At 51.0% G+C, this 19,166-nt stretch overlaps 1 protein-coding gene and 1 long non-coding RNA gene across 4 annotated transcripts in view; one reads left to right on the plus strand and one right to left on the minus strand.

Annotated features, from left to right (window-relative positions):
- LOC121010438 (uncharacterized) overlaps positions 1 to 608 on the minus strand; it is a 1,696-nt gene extending 1,088 nt beyond the window's left edge. The window contains exon 1 of the long non-coding RNA XR_005781163.1: positions 461 to 608. This is a non-coding gene — a long non-coding RNA (uncharacterized LOC121010438). The remainder of the gene's footprint in view (positions 1 to 460) is intronic.
- The window catches only part of GLT1D1 (glycosyltransferase 1 domain containing 1), a 93,287-nt gene that overhangs the window by 10,772 nt on the left and 63,349 nt on the right, over positions 1 to 19,166 (plus strand). For 2 of the 3 annotated variants that reach the window (XM_040444103.1, XM_040444105.1), the window contains exons 1-2: positions 736 to 831; positions 12,718 to 12,866. In XM_040444103.1, coding sequence (XP_040300037.1) covers positions 779 to 831; positions 12,718 to 12,866 — 202 coding nt within the window. In that variant the 5' untranslated portion in view covers positions 736 to 778. Of the gene's footprint in view, positions 1 to 735; positions 832 to 12,717; positions 12,867 to 19,166 lie in introns of those variants that run through there. The other variant, XM_040444104.1, reaches the window with a different exon arrangement.

Genomic DNA, 19,166 nt, shown 5'->3' on the forward strand with positions numbered 1-19,166 from the left:
GCTGCGCTTCCTCGCTGTCTTCTGCCCCCGCGGGTCCCGGCGTGCCTGGCTTCCGCGTCCGCGGAGCGCCCAGGTCTGGGGGCTGCGCGGCGCCTACATTGCGGTGGGCAGAAGACAGCGAGGAAGCGCAGCGTTATCTGATGGGGCAGGGACCGCTCTGTGCACGGCAGCCCTTTGGGCAGGATGCTCCGGGAGGCCTCGCGGCCGGAGTGGCGTTGGCGCGGAATCCTGGGTGCAGGAGGGTCCGCCGAAGCCCGGGCTTCGGGAGGGTTTCCAGCCCAGGGCGCGGCACACGTGCGGGCCTGCCCTCCTCGTTGGGTGGGCGCCGGGGGGAGGGGGGGGAGGGGGGAGCGGGGGCGTCATTGCTCGGGGCCCTGCCGCCCGCGGGGGCCTCCCGGCGCCCCACCCCCACCCCACCCCCGCGCTGTCTGGGCGCATCTTCCTCTTCCAGGGTGCTTACCTGCTCCACACTCACTTCTGCAATTATCTTGTCCTTTGTTTCCCTGGGGACTTGTTCTCTCCTCCTCACTGGCCTGTGAGCCTCCCCGGGGGGGGGGGGAGGGGGGGGCGGGAGCAGATTGCTGCCTGGGCTTAATGGAAGCTTCTTCTTTTTTTGAACCGGCTTGCTTCATGAAATTTCTTAATTTACTTCCCCTCTGCGGGTCAGCTTCCCCATCATTAAAATGAGCCATCGGGGCAAAGCCCGCCCTTTAACGTCCCTTTCCACTGAAACATGTTACAGGTCTTCTAAAGATGGAGAGCAGCAGGATCCTCTCTCATGACGGGTAGAGGGTACATCAGTTTTCTGAGCTTGGCGATTAGGATTTCGCGGTGAGGATGGGCGTCATTCGGGTTTATCTGCCGTTGGATGGCAGTGACCCTGCTTCACTCATGGGCACCCACAGCGAGGAGGGCAGGGTGGCCTCTGCTCTCGTGGAGCACGTGCCAGCAGGGGAGAGACTCTACAGGCGTGAAGAGAAGTAAAGGAGGCAGCTCCAGATGGTGATTAGTGCCGTGGGCTTAGGGGAGGCTCTCTGAGACGGTGACATTTAAGCGGAGACCTCTGTGACCGAGCGAGGCAGTCCCTGAGATCTGGGAGGACAGCTGGGGAGGCGGGTAATAGCACGAGCACGGGTCCCGAGGCCAGCTTGACATGCCTGAGAGACAGAAAGAAGGCCAGGCTCCCTGGAAGACACGAGTCAGGGAGCGAGTGCCGGGAAAGGGTGTCAGAGAGAGAGGCCAGGTCCCACAGGGAGCCAGGGAAAGCATGTCTTTCTTTATCGTTTGGCTCTGGGTGTGAACTGTCCGTGTGAACCTCAGGATTCCAAAGGCCCCCAGGCGCTCCCAGCCAGGGGGCCGTTAGCAGAAGGAGGCAGGCATGTCCAGTGAGACCGCTGGCCTTTAGCTGGGGCGCGGGGCCCCTGAGTGACTCTGCTCTCTTCCCAGCTGTGCTTCATGAAGCATGACAACAATTGTTCTTTGTGCTTTGGTCTGTTCAGGGCCAGCTTTGTCTGCCCTTCGCCCTGGAGGGATTGCAGAAAAAGAAGAATCAGAGGTTGTCATAGGCGTCCTGCGTCGTGTAAAAACGGAGGTTCCTTGAGGAGAATGCCAGGTGTCCTGGAAGGGGAGGGGACGGAGGTCCCTACGATGACAGAGGTTCTTGTGGAGCCAGAGCCAAAGACCCCTCTGACCCTCAAGTGACCCTAGACAGTGGGGGAGGGAGACCCCCAAATGCGTAAGATTGGGGTTCCCTTCAGTCTAGCAGAGGAGGGTGTCTGAGTTAGATAAGATTGGAGCTTTACAGAGAAAAACGGGGCCCCTTCTGGTGCATCTGTTTGTAGCTGTAAGTTAACCCCCTGTCCGTAAGTAGGGACGCTGAATTGTCATGAGTACATCCATAGGCAGGTAGAGGTGAGGTGTCCCGAGAGCAGGGAGGTGGGTGATCCATCCCAGGCTAGGGGAAACACACAGACCGGTGGAAAACACAAACTCTGGGGCAGGGCTTCCTGCCTTCACTTGCGGGCTCCCTAGCGCGTGCGACGTAGGTCTGGTCACCTGAGCTTTGCTGCTCAGAGTTCTTATCCACAAAGAGGGGCTACTGATATGACCTGCCTCATAGGTTCCTTAGGAGGTTTAAATGCGAGTTCGTACATTTTCAGCATTTACAACAGGGCCTGGTGCTCAGTATGCATTTAATAAATGTGAACGATTCATGATACCATGGGCCCTAACTGGCCAGGTGGGGAAGGCTGGACGTACAGGGAGGACGGTGTCCTAGGCAAAGGGGCGGCAGGCAGGACCATGGGGGAGAGCGCATCCCTTTCAGATCCAAGTTGTGCGGCCTTAGCAATGCCCGATATGCTAGATGAGTGATTCTTAGTGGGATCAGGGACCTGAAGGATGTGCAGAGGAGGAAGGACAGTTTTGTCCCCTGGGGGACATTGGGCATTGTCTGGAGACATTTTTGGTTGTTACGCTGGGTGTGAGAGACCACTGGCATCCAGTGGGTAGAGGCCAGGGTGCTGCTGAACAGCCTACGATGCCCGGGGTGGTCCCCACAGTGGAGAATGATCCAGCCCCAAATGTCAGTAGTGCTGAGAGAAAACCCACCCTGGCTGAGGTGGGCAGATAAGGCTGGAGAGGTAGGCGGGGCCCCGTCACACCGGGCCTACGGTTTTGGGCCACCAACAGAATTAAGCCACCAAAAGCTATCTGACTTCTGTGTTGTAGAAGGTCCTTTGGACTGCATTCTGGAGGGTGGATGAGGATGGGCAGAGGAGGTTAAGTGTGGGTTTGCCACATTTCAGGAGTAAAATAAACAGGGCTTGGCTGTGGAATGTGGAGCGTGTCAACGACAAAGCTAGAATAATCGAGTGAGAGGTCTGGTGCCCTTTATCCAGGGGAAAACGAGGCACGGAGCAGGGCCGCCCCGTCGCACAAGCAGCGGAGAACTTCCTGAGGGATCGGGGACAAGAGCGGGTTTCATGGAGCCTTAGAACAGCAGGGCGGAGACAGGCCTGGCTGGCTGGGAGGTCGGGGCTCCTGGGTCCCGTGAGCCAGCTGAACCCAGTCAGAGGGGCCCGACTGGTGTGTGCTAGGTCTCCTCGAAAGTAATGCATTTCCTGGCTACTGAGGTTCAGGTTTGGGATGTGGGCCAGGCCAACGGGAGGTCTCCATTTTATGGGTCCCGACAGATGAAGAGTTTTCGAAGGTGCAAGCTTGGAAGACGCTGTTTGGGGGGAATAGTTTGTCTGGGGATCAGTCACTAGACAGGGACACTCTTACTGTCTGTGTGGCCCTTCAGGTACCCCTCCGTGTGCTGTGCATGTGAGCTCACCTTGTGTTCTTTAAAGAAAAAAATTTTTAACATTTATTTCTTTTTTTTTTTTTTTAATTTTTTTTTCAACGTTTATTTATTTTTGGGACAGAGAGAGACAGAGCATGAACGGGCGAGGGGCAGAGAGAGAGGGAGACACAGAATCGGAAACAGGCTCCAGGCTCTGAGCCATCAGCCCAGAGCCTGACACGGGGCTCGAACTCCCGGACCGCGAGATCGTGACCTGGCTGAAGTCGGACGTTTAACCGACCGCGCCACCCAGGCGCCCCAACATTTATTTATTTATTGAGAGAGCACGAGCAGGGGAGGGGCAGAGAGAGAGGGAGACACAGAACCCAAAGCAGGCTCCAGGCTCCGTGCTGTCAGCACAGAGCCTGACGCGGGGCTCGAACCCACGGACCGTGAAATCGTGACCTGAGCCGAAGTCAGACGCTTCACCGACTGAGCCACCCAGGCGCCCCAAAAAATTTCATTTATTTTTAGAGACAGAACAAGTGGGAAAGAGGGGGGCGGGAGAAAGAGAAAGAGAGAGAGAGAGAGAGAGAGAGAGAGAGAGAGTCTCAAGCAGCCTTCATGCTCAGTGCAGAGCCCATTGGGGCTCGATCCCACGATGCTGGGATCATGAACTGAGCTGAAAACAAGAGTCAGATGCTTAACCAGCACAGCCACCGAGGTGCCCCAGTTCATTCTGTGTTCTAACTCCGGGGCCGGCTGTTAATTAGCATTTTAAATACCCTAATCTGGAGTTGTTTCCTAAGCACTGCAAATGTTAGATTTGTTCATTAGCGTAAAAGCATCTCAGAAATAATTACCAGTGTCAAGGGTCTGTGGTTTACTGGAGGGGTTCTGGGGGCCCCTGTGTGAACACGTAGTCAGGGAGTCAGCCCCTGGCCCCACTGTGGCACAGATTCAACCGCAAGGTTGGCTGGTCTGGCTGTCCGAGCAGTGGGCAGAGGGGACCTGTGGTTTCCCCACCCACCTCTAATCCCCTGAAGCTGTAAACATTTCCCAGAAGAACCTGACAACAATCTTGACAAGCCTCTAAATCAGGCGGATGGGTTCAGATCAGCCCTTAACAAAAAAGGTCGCAATTAGGAGGTGCTCTGGTAAGTTAAAAACAGGGTCAGAAACCTAGGGAACAAAGTTCATTTCACTGGTGGTGGAGAAATAAATTGTGTGAGTAATGGATGTAAGATATATATGTGTATATGTGTATATATGTGTATATAAATATATATATTTTCCACACAGTTGTTTTCGTGAAATCATGGGGGATCCATAGTCTCAAAAGTGGGAGGCTGGTCCTCAGAACCCTTGAAATAATCTTCTCGATCAAGGGCGGACAAAGTTATGGCCCAGGGCCAAGCGAGGCAGGGCCTGTCCTATGAGTACAATCTGGAGGACGTGGCAGCTCCCAGGGGTGGTGCTGGCCGCTGCTTGCCAACGGCGGTGGCTGTCCAAGCAGCTGGACTGTGACCAGCTGCCCACAAGCCCCAAGGTGTGTACTCTCTGGTCATTTCCAGGAAAGGACTTCTGACCCCTGCTGTGAACCAAGCTCTTGTCGGGGCACTGGGGGCCGTGCCTGGAGCTTTGACTGCAGGGCTCCCAAGGCACAGGGAAGGGCAAGGCTGAGGCTGTTCCAGCCCGAGAAGGGTGTTCTGAGGCTCAGCGACGCCCACGGACGATCGTGCTGGCATCCCAATGAGCACGAGTGTCACCCACGGGGCGCTGGACTTTGCATGGAGGCTGTCGCCGGCTTGTCCCCTTTCTCCTTCCCGAACAGGGTGTGCAAGACTGGGCACCGCTGTAGATAACACAGGCAAACAGAAGCCTGTATGGAGATGTGCTGGCAGGAAGGGAGTGTCCCCAGGGCGGCGTGGACCCAATCCGGGCTGCTCCGCTGTGATAGTCCTGGGTTCCACGGCGGCCGCCCAGCGTTTGGGAGGAAGGAAAAGTGAGAACGGAGCACTCACAGGACCACAGGCCGCTGCGGAGGCCACGGGGGGGGGGGGGGGGACGAGGGAGAGCGGGGGCCTGAGAGCGATGGGAAGGGCTGGGAGAGGACAGGGGTGGTTCCGCAGACCTGTGTGTATGGCAGAGTGGGGCCAGGCACTGTGGGGGGTACACACTGCGAGCACATCCTGTGTGCCGTCCCGCCAGGGGCTGCGAGACCACAGAAACACCCCTGGCCCAGGGTGGGACACACACATCCCAGCCAGGCCGCGAGAGGCAGACACCCAGGCTGGGACCCAGGCGGCCCTGGCTTCCGGGGCGGAAAGCGCAGGGGAGCCAAGAGAGAGGCACGCTCCAGTGAGGATGGCGGGGAGCTGCGCCCTGCGCTGCGAAGGGTCCCTGAAATGACGAGCAAGGGGGCTGGGAGCTGGCGCCCAGGGCCACGGCCCTCCCACCCCATCTCACCCTGCAGCCCTGGCCAAGCCTAAGCGGGTGGCTGGAGCCTTGCTGGATACACAGAGTGTGGTACAAAAGGCCAGGGGAGAGGAGAGGCCAAGGTATTGACACGAAAATCACTGAAATGATGGGAAAAGGAATCTTTGCCGGGAGTGGGAGGCGGGGCGGCTTGGAGGTGAGGGGCTGTGAGGTCAGAGGTCTTTGTGGTTTTCGTGATTGAGGAGCCTGGGGGAAAGATAAGATTGTGGTCAGAGACTGGATGGCTTCACACAGGGCTTGATGTGGCAAGCAGGTGAACGTGAACGGTAACGGCTCTATGCTCCTCGTCCGTAGCGGCATCAGAGATTTTCAGCTTTAAGTAACTGAAAGCCAGCGCGAACTGCCTGGACAAGGCAGGGGACTGAGCAGCTCATCCTGTCAAGGGTCTGGAGGTGGGGCAGGCTTCAGGCTGGGTTTTGCAGCTCAGACGGTAAGGACAGGAGTCCACTCTTGCCTTGGTCCACTTCCCATTCCTGCTGGAATTTCCTTGCTGGTCCCTCCACTTCCAGCCCAGCAAGAAGGAGAGTCTGAGTCTCCACAAGTCCCCCCCCCAGGTCCCAGGGCTACATGTCCAGGGCGGGGGCTTGGGCAGCTGGATGTTCCCATGGGCACAAGCCAGCAGGAACACGCCCGGGCCTGGGGTGGGGTGCCCCCTCCTCGGGTGGGTGACACGGACATTCGGGCTTGTAGGAGGGGGACCGTGGGATTCTCTGCTGTGGAGGCCACCAGTATGGGTGTGAAAGCTTCACTGATTTTTATCAAGGAAAGTGGAAAGCAGACCCCCAGGAACTTTTGAACACATTGGAGGAGCAAGAAATACCTTTGGGAACATTAAAAATCAGAAAATTCGGGGGCACCTGGGTGGCCCAGTCGGTTAAGCGGCCAACTTCCGCTCAGGTCATGATCTCGCGGTTCGTGAGTTCGAGCCCCACGTCGGGCTCCGTGCTGACAGCTCGGAGCCTGGAGCCTGCTTGGGATGCTGTGTCTCCCTCTCTCTAACTCTGCCCCTCCCCTGCTCACACTCTGTCTCTCTTTCTCTCTAAAAAAATACAAAATCAGAAAGTTTTCCATAGATACTGAAACACCTTTTTTCTCCTGGTAAATTGGCAGAACGGGCAGTACTGGGACACCTGCCTACCTGGTCCCTGAAACCGTGCGAATGAGTGCGTCATTTTACATAATCCAGTGGCCACATTAAACAAAGCAAAAAGAAATGCATAAAATTAATTGTAATGTATTCTTTTGAACTCAGCATGTGAAAAGATCATGTCAACATTTCATCACTCCAGAAATTTTTAATGAGCTGTGTACGTATTTTACACTTAGCTCATCTCTATTCAGGTGCTTAACACACCTCTTCAGGCACTTAGCACATCACTTTGGGCATTTAGCACATGTCTATTCAGGCACTTAACACATCTCTGATGGGGTTTTGGAGCCTTTGGGGGGGGGGTTCAGAGCCAAAGGCCAAGAAAGAACTCTTGACATCTTGGTGCGAAAATATGATTTTATTAAAGCTCAGGGACAGGTCCCGTGGACAGAAAGAGCTGCCTTTGTAAGTGTGACTGTTTATATACTGTGGAGTGGGGGGGAGGTGAAGTCAAGAGGAAGTTTCTTAAAGGGATTTCCATCTGCTGAAGACCCACAGATCACTGGAGGCCTGGCTGTTGTCAAGCTAAGGCGGTTTTCCCTCTAGCAAAGCATTAGCCTGAAGACAGTAGGGAGTTCCCAGACATGAGGCTATTGGTAAGATGGCCCTTTTCTTGTAATTTACTAAGATATTTGTAAACTGATGGAGACTCTGGTCCTGTGATCTCTTTGAGTTTAACCATTTGTTTTCTGTCCTTTCCTGTGTTCTTGGGCAGCCAGCAGTGCCTGAGGAATGTCACATACATCCCACTTGTGTGGGCGGGGGAGGGGAAGGTGTTGTTAGCTCCTGCTTGGCCCTCAACTTGCCTTAGGCTCCCTCATCATCCCTATTCAGGCACTTAGTGCATCTGTTTGGGCACTTAGCACATCTCTATTCAGACACTTAGCATATCTCCGTTCAGGCACTTAGCACATCTCTGTTTGGACACTTAGCACAACTCTGTTCAGGCACTTAGCATATCTCCATTCAGGCACTTAGCACATCTCTGTTCAGACACTTAGCACATCTCTATTGAGGCACTTAGCATATCTCTATTGAGGCACTTAGCACACCTCTGTTCGGACACTTAGCACATCTCTATTCAGGCACTTAGCATATCTCCATTCAGGCACTTAGCACATCTCTATTCAGGCTAGCTCATCACATCTCGTGGTTTTCCGCCCCATTTATTTATTTACTTACTTACTTACCTCACGAGTCCAATCTCAGCAGGCCCTTCCTGACCTGGTCATTTTGCCTGTTTTCTCATGGGACTTTGCACCCTTTTAAAAACGACTGGCTCCACAACTGTAACCTCTCGACTACCAGATTCCCATTAGAATCCCAGTCAAAAAGGAGATAACTCTACAGCTTACAAAACACACTGACAGCATATTGTTCCAAGTAATACCCTGTCCTGCAAATGTATTATCAGCTCACGTAATCCACCGAAGGTTCCCTGGGGCAATGTCTCCTCTGGTTTGCCATCCCAGACTAGGGCCTGAGCCCTTGTGCAAGGCCTTCGCACATCTCCACGAGCGCCGTCATCCCAAGACCAGCACGATGTCTTTGACACATCACAAATTCTTGAAATGCTGTGCAGAGAGCACCGTTCTGCCCCAAGCCAGCCAACTTTCCCCCGCAAGAAACAGCACATCCCCGTGTCTCCCCGAGCTGCCACTGAGGCGGCCGGCCGGCCAGGTGGTGCTCTGTCCTGTGAGAAGCACTGGGCCTGGCCAGGTGCCCCCACTCCTTATTTGCATAAGTTCAACACACAAATGATCAAGCTTCTCTACCCACTGAGTTAAAGAGGATGGCTTTCAGGCAGGTCGAAGCAGTTAGGATCCCATCGAATCTGGAGTCAGGTGTGTGTGCATAGTTCCGTCTGTTCCTAGAACTGCCGAGTAAATGCTTAAAACCTCTTAATTTGTTGGCGATGCTTTCTTTCTCCAAAAAGCCTTCAGTCAAGTTCAGGTTCAAGTTTAGTTGAACCAAATGATCACTTACAGAAGGAATCGGGACAGAGCAATTTAAAGGCATCAAAAGCCAACCAGAAACAAGGGCAAACTCTTAGTCATAGAGAATTAGGGAGATTATATATATATGTAGGAATATTTATAAGATCATGAAGTTGGTGTTAAAATGCCATTTAAAGGGGCGCCTGGGTGGCGCAGTCGGTTAAGCGTCCGACTTCAGCCAGGTCACGATCTCGCGGTCCGGGAGTTCGAGCCCCGCATCAGGCTCTGGGCTGATGGCTCAGAGCCTGGAGCCTGTTTCCGATTCTGTGTCTCCCTCTCTCTCTGCCCCTCCCCCGTTCATGCTCTGTCTCTCTCTGTCCCCAAAATAAATAAAAACGTTGAAAAAAAATTTTTTTAAATGCCATTTAAAAATATGTTTAATAGATCAAGAACAACCCATTATCTGTACCTAACCACCTCCATTCCATATGTCCTATCCTATCAATTCCACATAAGCCAGAAATGGCTCAGCAGTGGATCCTCCAAGTGGAATTCAAACTGTTCCTTTTCCACTCATCAGCACATTTGTTTTTGGTTTCTTCTTTCTTAGAGCTTTAAGGAAATGGAATGACAGCTACTCGCCCATGCTCAGAAGCACACTGCATTCTTATTTTTGTGTAGTACCCATTTTTAGGCTGATGTGAGCTGATTCTGCTCGTAGGTCGCCCTCAGCCCTGCCGGAGGAGTCGAGGTGGGGTGAGGGGAGGAGGGGCGGTGCTACTGGCCGACAATGATTGATCCGCGCGTTAAGGGCGGAAACGACTCATTGCACTTCAGCGGCTTAAGCAAACTTACATGTCAGGATCTCAGTTTGTCTTTATTTGCTCAGTGACAGCTGCAACATTGTGCATTTAATCACAGCACAAGAAGAGAACACAGAGAGAGCCATTATCATTCCCAGAGCAGTGCAGGTGGATGCTTCTCGCCCTACTCCCCAGAGTGGGCGGGAGCAAGAAGCATGAACCCGCTGTTTGTGCAGAATTCCTTAGTTTGCATGTGGCTCCCACGTTGCAAACAGCTTGGCCATTTGACGACCACTTTGCTTAAAGGTTCTACTTCCCTCGTTCTTTTATCCTTTTCCTTGTTCTTTTCCTTGCGCTATTGCTCCTAAACGCAAGCCAACTAATTCACCCGGTGTTTAGCTGAAGAAATAACAAGCCATTTTATTGTTGCAGTAAAAACAAACAGAAAAAAGGCTTTGTTGGACTTGAACTTTGTACTACAGTGACTTCTGGATGATTTAAGATGCTCGAGTGTAATTTTAAGTGTGTTTGATCGTCACCTACGGGCTGGCTTTGTAATCAAAGCTGACGTGCAACGTGACTCCCTTATCTGCGGCTCAGAAGGATCATGAGAGAGAGAGAGAGACAGAGAGAGAGGCTCAGCGTGATGGAGAGACAGATGTGTAATGCGATCAGGGGCTGTCGGATGTCACTGAGAAGAGCTGGCATCAGGAAATGGCCTGTCGTGGCCATGGGGACGCAGAATGCATGCTGCGTCGGGTGCCCTGCAGGTGGAAGGCAGGTCTGGAGCTCAGGTGGGTGGGTGGGTGGGGGGTGCGGCTGGCATGCACTGGCAGGGCATACAGCCTGTTGAGGGCGCTGTGTATTAGGCCAAGGCATTTGGACTTCATCCCGGAGACCCATTCAGCCATTATTTCATTCAGGTGGCGAGACAGACGCGGGCCCCCTTCTCACAGCTGAGCTGGTGACCCTGAGCCCTTTGAGGGTTTCAGTCAAGGGAGACCTGGGTCGGTTCATTCTAAGTACTCATGCACACGTGCCTGCAACAATGGTAAAACATAGTATCTACCCGTGGTAAAAGTATCCAGTGTCTCCTCTGGAGACACAATCCTCCGGATTTGTCACTCACCCTACAGATATTCTGGGCACACACACTACATATATACAAAGTATTCTTCCCCTGGCTCTTTTCATTAACCACCGATCCCGTATCCCATGTATCCAGGCAGTTGATTCCAAAGTAGAGCTGACTCTGGAACAACATGGGGTTTGCACTGCACCGGTCCACTTACGTCCAGAGTTGGGTTTTTTTTTTTTTTTTCCCAAATACAGTACAGGACTGTAACTGTATTTCCTCTTCTTTATGATTTTCTGAATTACATCTTTTTTCCCCTAGTTTATTGTAAGAATACGGTATATCCTACGCGTCACATACAAATTCTGGGTTAATCGATGTGTGTGTGTGTTGTTAGTAAGACTTCCAGCCAGCAACAGGCTGTCAGGGAAGTTTTGGAGGAGTCAACGTTATACATGGATTTTCAACTGTGTGGAGCGGGAGTGACACCCCAAAGTCCCATGTTGCTCAAGGGTTCCACTGTGCTTTGCAGAGGTCTACTGCACGAGGGCAGGGGAGCTTTAATGGAAGGAGAGCTTGTCTTGTACGTGCCATCATGTAACCGGTCCCCTCTGCCGCACACTGAGGTCACTTCCAGGCTTTTCGGTAGGTGAAACACAGCCGAGGAGCCTCTTCATGGATGCATGTGTTTGCACTCACATCCAAGTGTGTTTTTGGAATAAATTCCTGGAAGTGGAGGTGTTTGGTCACCGAGTGTGTGCATTTTAAATGTGCTAGCTGTTGCTTCATTGCCCACCAAAGAGGCTGTACCAGTTCACCTGCTCAGAAATGATGCAGAAGGGTGTTTATTTCACAAAGCCTTAGGCAGACTTTTGATCTTTACAGATATTCTTTGTTAAAAAGACGACTAAAGTTGGCCACCATTTCCTGTATCTAAGAACCCCAGTTGAATTTCTGTTTCTATGCACTGCGATTTAGGTCCATGCCTATTTTGGTATCGAGTTGTTACCTGTTTTTTTCTTCTTATTGATCTATGAGAGCTCTTTATTTATGAAGCAGATTCGCTTCTTTCCTTTTATAAGTGTTATAAGTAGTTTTTTTTCCAGTTTTCTGTTTGTCTTTTGATTTTGCTCATGCTGTTGTCATTCACAAAGTTTTTTTTTAAATCAGATTTATATTCTAGATTTATGTTACAAGGAACTGCACTAGGATGAGAAGAAAGACACGTGTGAAAGATATTTTTGAGGTAGAATGGAAAGGCCATGAAATGTCTTTTGAAGTCTCTATTAAGAACTGAATTTTAGGGGCTCCTGGGTGGTTCAGTCAGTTGGGCATCTGACTCTTGGTTTGGCTCAGGTCATGATCTCACGGTTCATGAGTGAGCCTCACGTCAGACTCTGTGCTGGCAGTGCAGAGCCTGCTTGGGATTGTCTCTCTCTCTCTCTCTGCCCCCCTCCTGCTTGTGCTCTCTCTCTCTCTCTCTCTCTCTCTCTCTCTCTGTCTCAAATTAAATAAATAAATAAACTTTTAAAAAATAGCTGAATTTTAGATGCCTAAAAGCTAACTTTGGGTATCATCCATAATTAAGGGACAGGAGAAAAAAGTGGAATCAAGGACATAAAACACAGAGCTTTCTGGGACAGCAAATGCCACTGAAAAATGCGCGTCTTTTGTCTCAGGGCTGCAGAGACTTCCTGAATTAGCCCTTCAACCCGCTGGCCTTGGTCCTGACCACAGTCCCAGGGACCGGACCCTGGTGGGTGAATGGTTGTCGTCAGTGGCTATGAGCCTTGTCCTGTATTTTGGGAGGATTGCCCCTTACAGGACAATTTAAAAAATACGTTTTCTTAACTTTTTGACTTAAATAAACTTTGGATTCAAGATCTCAGTCGTAGCAGCCGCCTGGGGTATATTTATCTTTTACCTCCTTTTTTTTTTTCTCCCTCTGTTTGTATTTGTCGATAAAGGGACCACCTGGAGGCTGCAGGCCACGTGTGTATTCTGAAAGATGCCTCCGACTTGGAAAGCTCGTCCGAAATCGCCAAGCTCATCGAGGCCGAGAGCCTGGAGGCAGCACTGGCCCTTCATCTGTACAGAGGAGGCAGACTCCTGCAAGGTAACGGTCTTTCTCGTCAAAGTTGACACACCAAAAGCCATGAGAACCAGACGCACGCACAACCCCAGACTAAACAGCTGAAACGGTTTATCCTGTTTATCCGGTTCGAAACTGGGAGGGACACAATCGTCTTTCTGCTCTGGCCTTCTTTGTGAGTAAGCTTCTAAAATGACATAACCGTGCCAGTTGGGGACCGATGGGTGTTGAAGGTCTTCTGCTGCACTGAAAGTGTAACTTTCAGGAGTTAAACATACACGTCTTTTGCAAACACAGAATGGGCACGCATGAAAAACTGCATCCAACACTAAGATCCTAAAGCCCACTTAAATACCATTCCATTTGAGGAACTGGGTGTTAAATAGGTGATGTAACGCAGAACATTAGAATTCGTTTGCTATTCATGTCCAGTGAGTGGGCAGCGAACAAAGCTTTGGGGCTATCTTTTCTACGGGTGCGTTAGGCAGGGCTCCCCAGAGAGACAAGACCCAGGGGACGTGGAGAGACACATTTAAGACGAGATTTATCATGGCGAGTGGCTTGTGTGAGTGCGGAGGCCCCGAGGTCTCATGGTCTGCTGTCGGCAGGCTGGAAACACCAGAACAGCCAGTGCTGCATTTCAGGCTGAGTCTGGAGGTCTGAGAATCGGAGGGGTGGCTGGCATAAGTGGCTGGTTGAGCCTGAAAGCCCGAGAACCAGGCACTGGGATGTCCAGGCACAGGGGAAGGAAGAGGGCCGTCTCAGCTCAACAGAGAGAGTGAATTTGCTCTTCCTCCGCCTTCTTGTTGTCTCTGGGCTTCCGCTAGATTGGGTAGGACCCGCTTGCATCAGACTGGAATGCTGATTGATCCCACCCAGAAACTCCCTCACAGACACACCCAGAAATAAAGCTTACCAGCTGTCCGGGCACCGACAGGGCACAAACCTTCACCGCTGCACAGAAATGATGTACTTCTCTCTCCTTGGCCCAAAGCCGCGTAGTATTTAGTGTAGCTTTATAGAGTATGAGCTCTTTTTTTTTAATTTTTTTTTTGCAACGTTTATTTATTTTTGGGACAGAGAGAGACAGAGCATGAACGGGGGAGGGGCAGAGAGAGAGGGAGACACAGAATCGGAAACAGGCTCCAGGCTCCGAGCCATCAGCCCAGAGCCCGACGCGGGGCTCGAACTCACGGACCGCGAGATCGTGACCTGGCTGAAGTCAGATGCTTAACCGACTGCGCCACCCAGGCGCCCCCAGAGTACGAGCTCTTAATTGGTAAATAGTGAAGGTGAACAACAGTACCCTCTCTGAGAAATTAACCCATCATTGCACGCGGGACCTTCAGACACTGCTTCCCAGGGTCATTGAAAGCACGTGCACACAGTCCCTCTTTTGGGTGTAGCTACAGTTTGGGATATTTCTTGTTAACACTCACGAGGCCAGCCTGACGTCAGCGAGAGCACAGAGACCGCCAAGTGAAGGCAGAACAGATCGTTTCGTCGTAGCCGCACAACGCGCGCCTTTTTCCAAACGTGAATTAACTGACATGGCACCGGTGACACATTTAGGGAGCTTGTGTGTCACCTGAGGGCCCCAGTTATCCACGGGAGTGCAGCTTTAGTCGGAAAAACGCGCCAAGCTTCTGAAAGTTTCGGAAGCGTCATGGCCAACGGTGACGCCCTGCTTCTGAACACAGCGTCCAAAGTCACTTCCTGTTCCCAGGCTCTCCCCCCTGCCCCCCGTGCCCACCGCAGGGAGCTGGGTCCTGTCTGGATGCTCATGTCCTATCTGGGCGCATTCTACCATGTACTCTTTGTAGGGGCTCCTGGTGGCTCAGTTAAGTGTCCAACTCTTGATTTCGGCTCAGGTCCTGATCTCACGGTTCGCAAGATCAGGCCCCCCATTGGGCTCTGCCCTGATGGTGCAGAGCCTGCTTGGGATTCTCTCCCCCTCTCTCCCTCTCTCTCTCTCTCATAATAAATAAATAAACATTAAAAAAAAACCCCAGTATACTCTATAAAATTGAAGCTGCGACATGCACATGTTAAAACCTCCCTTCAGTGTAGCGCGAACGTCACGGAATGATACAGCACAAAAAGCAAACCTTTCTCCCAATTCTTATTCCACCTGTCGAATTTCTTATCCCCCGAGGCAACTACTTATCATTTCCTTGTGTGCTTTCCGGGAACTGTGTTAGAAGTCCTGTACCAGTTCTCTGTTAGTACCTAACAAACTACCCCCAAAGGCGAGCAGCATGCAGCGATGCACGTATTATCTGAATCGCTTCTGTGGGTCTGGAATCCAGAATCAGCTGCGCCGGGGGATTCTGTCTCAGGGGCTCTGGCAAGGCCGCAGTTGAGACTCCTTACCACATGCCAAGGCCGGGGCCGCGTCATCTGGAGGCCTGACCAGTCCCGCGTGAGCCATTTCATTTGCAAGGTGGCGCCGTCGCACCGGCTGTTGACAAAAGCCCTCAGTCCCTCGCCACGCGGGCCTCTGCCGAGGTTTCTGGGGTGTCCTCAAGACGGTCAGCTTCTCCAAGAGAGGGCACATGGGAAGCTGGTTTGTCTGTTATGAGCCAGTCTTCGAAGCCATACGGCGTGAGGTCTATAGCCTCTGCTGGTTACACGGGTCTTCAGGGCGGGCAGGGGCCCCACCGAGCGTGACCACCAGGCGCTGGCCATCTTGGAGGCTGGCCGCCACGTAAGCCCGTGCCCGTATTTGTATGATCTCCTCCACAAAAACATGAATGGGAGCATGCTACAAATACTGAGCATCTTGCTTTTCACCATCTAACAGTGCCTCTGGGAGGTTTTTCCACAGCAGCACAGGTATAGACGCACCTTGTGTCAGTACTTGCATAGCATACCATGCACAGGAGAGCCATCGTCTAGCCAGGCTTCGATCAGCGGGCACGCAAGTTGTCGTCAGTTATTTTCTCCTACTGTCATTGCAGCAAATATCTCTACACGGACGTCTCAGCTTCTAACCCTATGAGAATACACCTGTGCTTCCGCATTTTTGCCACCCTGCCTGGAACCGTCAGCATGAATTGTTTTCTGCCAGCAGAGAAGATGTTCCCGAGAGCATTTCTCCCGGACGGCTCTTTTCTGCTGAACAAGTTTATGACGGTGGATTCTGTTGCAAGTGTCCCGGGACACAGAGTCTGAGGTTGATCTCAAAATAGGAAAAGGAACAGTGTGACTTGCGTCGTGGAGGCCAAGATAAAGTTCACGGCTCTTCAAGCTCCTTGGGAACCTTTACGAGGTTGTCACTGACTGTCGTAGGTGCTGTGCACTCACAAGGCTTCAAGCCCTGAGGCTGGTGATTCTGTTGGCCTTCAGCTGTATTATTGTCTATAAAATGATGTCTGTTTTTTAAATGTCCTGCACACACAGGCGTGGAGCGTGTTTTGTGTCCACAAGTGGGTGACTCAGCATCTGCACGACACATCTCAGGGACCTTTCCAGATCAGTAGGGCTACGTCTGCCTCACTCTTTTTCCTGGCTGTGTGGTATACCTCTGGAAGGATGCGTCGTGTTTATTAAAAGTCTCTCCAGGTCTCGCTCTCACAAGTAACGCCACAGCAGCTCTGACCACATTTTTCACTTCACTCTGTGGGGACACTGGTGGTGTGAATTCTCTGAATAAACCAGCGGCCAGAGGACTGTGTATTCTTCGCTTGGATGGACACCAACAAGTCACCCTCTAGAAAGGCTACTCCCGTCCGTGCTTAACCAGCAGATGGGAGGACCGATTCGCCCTCACTCTGGTCACGGCCCCGGGTTTTTCCCTGCAAACTTCAGTTTTTCTCAATTTTACCGTGCTTGGCCTTTCTTTCAGATAAATGGAGGAAATGCACAATGTTGCCCAAGGCTGTGCTTTACTCTCACAATTGGTAGGAGGAAGGAAACCCTCCCGAAGCCTGTTGCACAAGGGAAAGGGATCTTACTGCTGGCGGTCCCAAATGTGGAGAAGTGAAACAGTGCCCCCCTTGGTAGATTTAGTTAGACTTTTATGTGTTTATTCCCAGCTGCCGTCTTTATGGTAGCTACACACCATTTATTCATTTATTCCCGAGGGTCATCTCTTTGAAAGTCAGCCCCGGGGCGCCTGGGTGGCACAGTCGGTTAAGCGTCCGACTTCAGCCAGGTCACGATCTCGCGGTCCGTGAGTTCGAGCCTCGCGTCGGGCTCCGTGCTGACAGCTCAGAGCCTGGAGCCTGTTTCCGATTCTGTGTCTCCCTCTCTCTGCCCCTCCCCCGTTCATGCTCTGTCTCTCTCTGTCCCAAAAAAATAAATAAACGTTGAAAAAAAAAAAAAAAGAAAGTCAGCCCCTCCTCTGAGCAGCAAACCATAGAAAGCATTAGAACCGCTGTCGGCAAGTCGAGATGGCGCCACGCACCTGGTGACTTTCACTTACCGTGTCTGGGGGTTTCCTTGCACGGGACCGCGTGGCCACCCTGTGCTGTCTCTGTGCCCTGGGCCACGGACGCCGCCCCGTGCTGGTAGCTGGCTGCGTAGGATTCCATTCTGTGCTATGTTTCTGAAACAGTCTTCATTAGATTAAACTATCTTTTAAAATATATAGCATTCAGGGGCCCCAGGGTGGCTCAGTCGGTTAAGTGTCCGACTTCACTCAGTTCGTGAGTTCGAGCCCCGCATCGGGCTCTGTGCTGACAGCTGGGAGCCTGGAGCCTGCTTCCGATTCTGTGTCTCCCTCTCTCTCTGTCCCTCCCCTGCTCATGATGTCTCTCTCTCTCTCTCTCTCTCTCTCTCTCTCTGTCTCCCCAAAATAAATAAAACATAAAAAAATTTTTGAATAAAAAAATAAAATATATGGCAATTATTGGTTTTTTAAAATTACATATAAGCAGGATTTTGAAACTTCATAAAAACACAAAGAAGGAAATACAGCACTCCCAAGTTTCACTACCCAGACATAACCACTGTTCTATGTGTTTGTTTTTATTTATTTTGTATTTTTTTTCAAAATTAAGTTTATAAAACAAGAGACACTCTTGCAACATAAACTTGCAGCTTCTTTAAAAAAAAAAAAAAAAAACATGAATTGTTGCCTGTGCCAAGAACTGTGGTAATTGCTATAAATGTCTGGTAATGTCCAGTCTCCTTCTCTCTGCAATTTGTGTATTTTAAAAACCGCGATCAATGTTTATAGCAGCGCTTTCAACAATAGCCAAATCACGGAAAGAGCCGAAATGTCCATTGACTGATGAATGGATAAAGAAGATGTGGTTTATACACAATGGAATACTACTCGGCAGTGAAAAAGAATGCAGTCTTGCCATTTGCAACAACGTGGATGGAACTAGAGGGTATTATGCGAAGCGAAATTAGTCAGAGAAAGATATATGGCTTCACTCATCCGTGGAATTTGAGAAACTCAACAGATGAACATACGGGAAGGGAAGGAAAAATAAGATGAAAACAGAGAGGGAGACAAACCCTAAGAGACAAATACAGAGAACAAACTGAGGGTTTATGGAGGGGAGGTGGGGGGGGATGGGCTACATGGGGGATGGGCATTAGGAGGGCACTTTTGGGATGGGCACTGGGTGTTGTAGGTAAGAGATGAATCAGTGGGTTCTGCTCCTGAAGCCAAGACTAAATCGTATGTTAACGAACTTGAATTTAAATAAAATAAACAAATAAATAATAAAAGCTGATCCTATGACAGTTCCACAGTCTGGTTTACCTACCAACACATCAGGGACATTTCCCCGTCACTGAATGGTCTTCGACGGCGTGATTATGAACAGCCACGTCTTACTTTCCGTTTTTCCCCTCAACTGTGAACGATGTTGTGATGAGCCGGTCTCTGCAGGAACCTTGGGGACCCGTCTCTAGGATTTTCTCAGAGTGGCACAGCAGCCTCCCAGGCATGTGCATTTTTACAGCTGCCGCCGATGCATACTGCCCAACAGTCGCTCGTCACTCATCACTTGTGTATGTCTGGGCGCGGTAAATATATCTAAATAAAACAAACCTTCACAGCATGGACAAACGGAAGTTCACTTTTCGCTTTAAAACCAGTATTTGCTGAGCGGATAATTAGGTAATCACGGTTGCTAAGACCAATAGTCAAGGGACGAGAAAAAGCACATTAACAGTATGAATATTTACTGCAGCTATATTCCGGGTGCAATGCAGTTATTAAAAAAAAAAAACCATATGAATTTCAATGCTTTATTTAAGCGACGGACCGATGACCAGATTAGCTTTCAAAGTAACACATTGTATTTGTTCTTCCCTCCTGGACATGTCTGTGAAAGACTTTTGACGTGTATACCCACCAGTCGT

The sequence above is a fragment of the Herpailurus yagouaroundi genome, unplaced genomic scaffold (assembly GCF_014898765.1).
Source record: "Herpailurus yagouaroundi ecotype Mexico unplaced genomic scaffold, PumYag 191, whole genome shotgun sequence".
Lineage (NCBI taxonomy): Eukaryota > Metazoa > Chordata > Mammalia > Carnivora > Felidae > Herpailurus > Herpailurus yagouaroundi.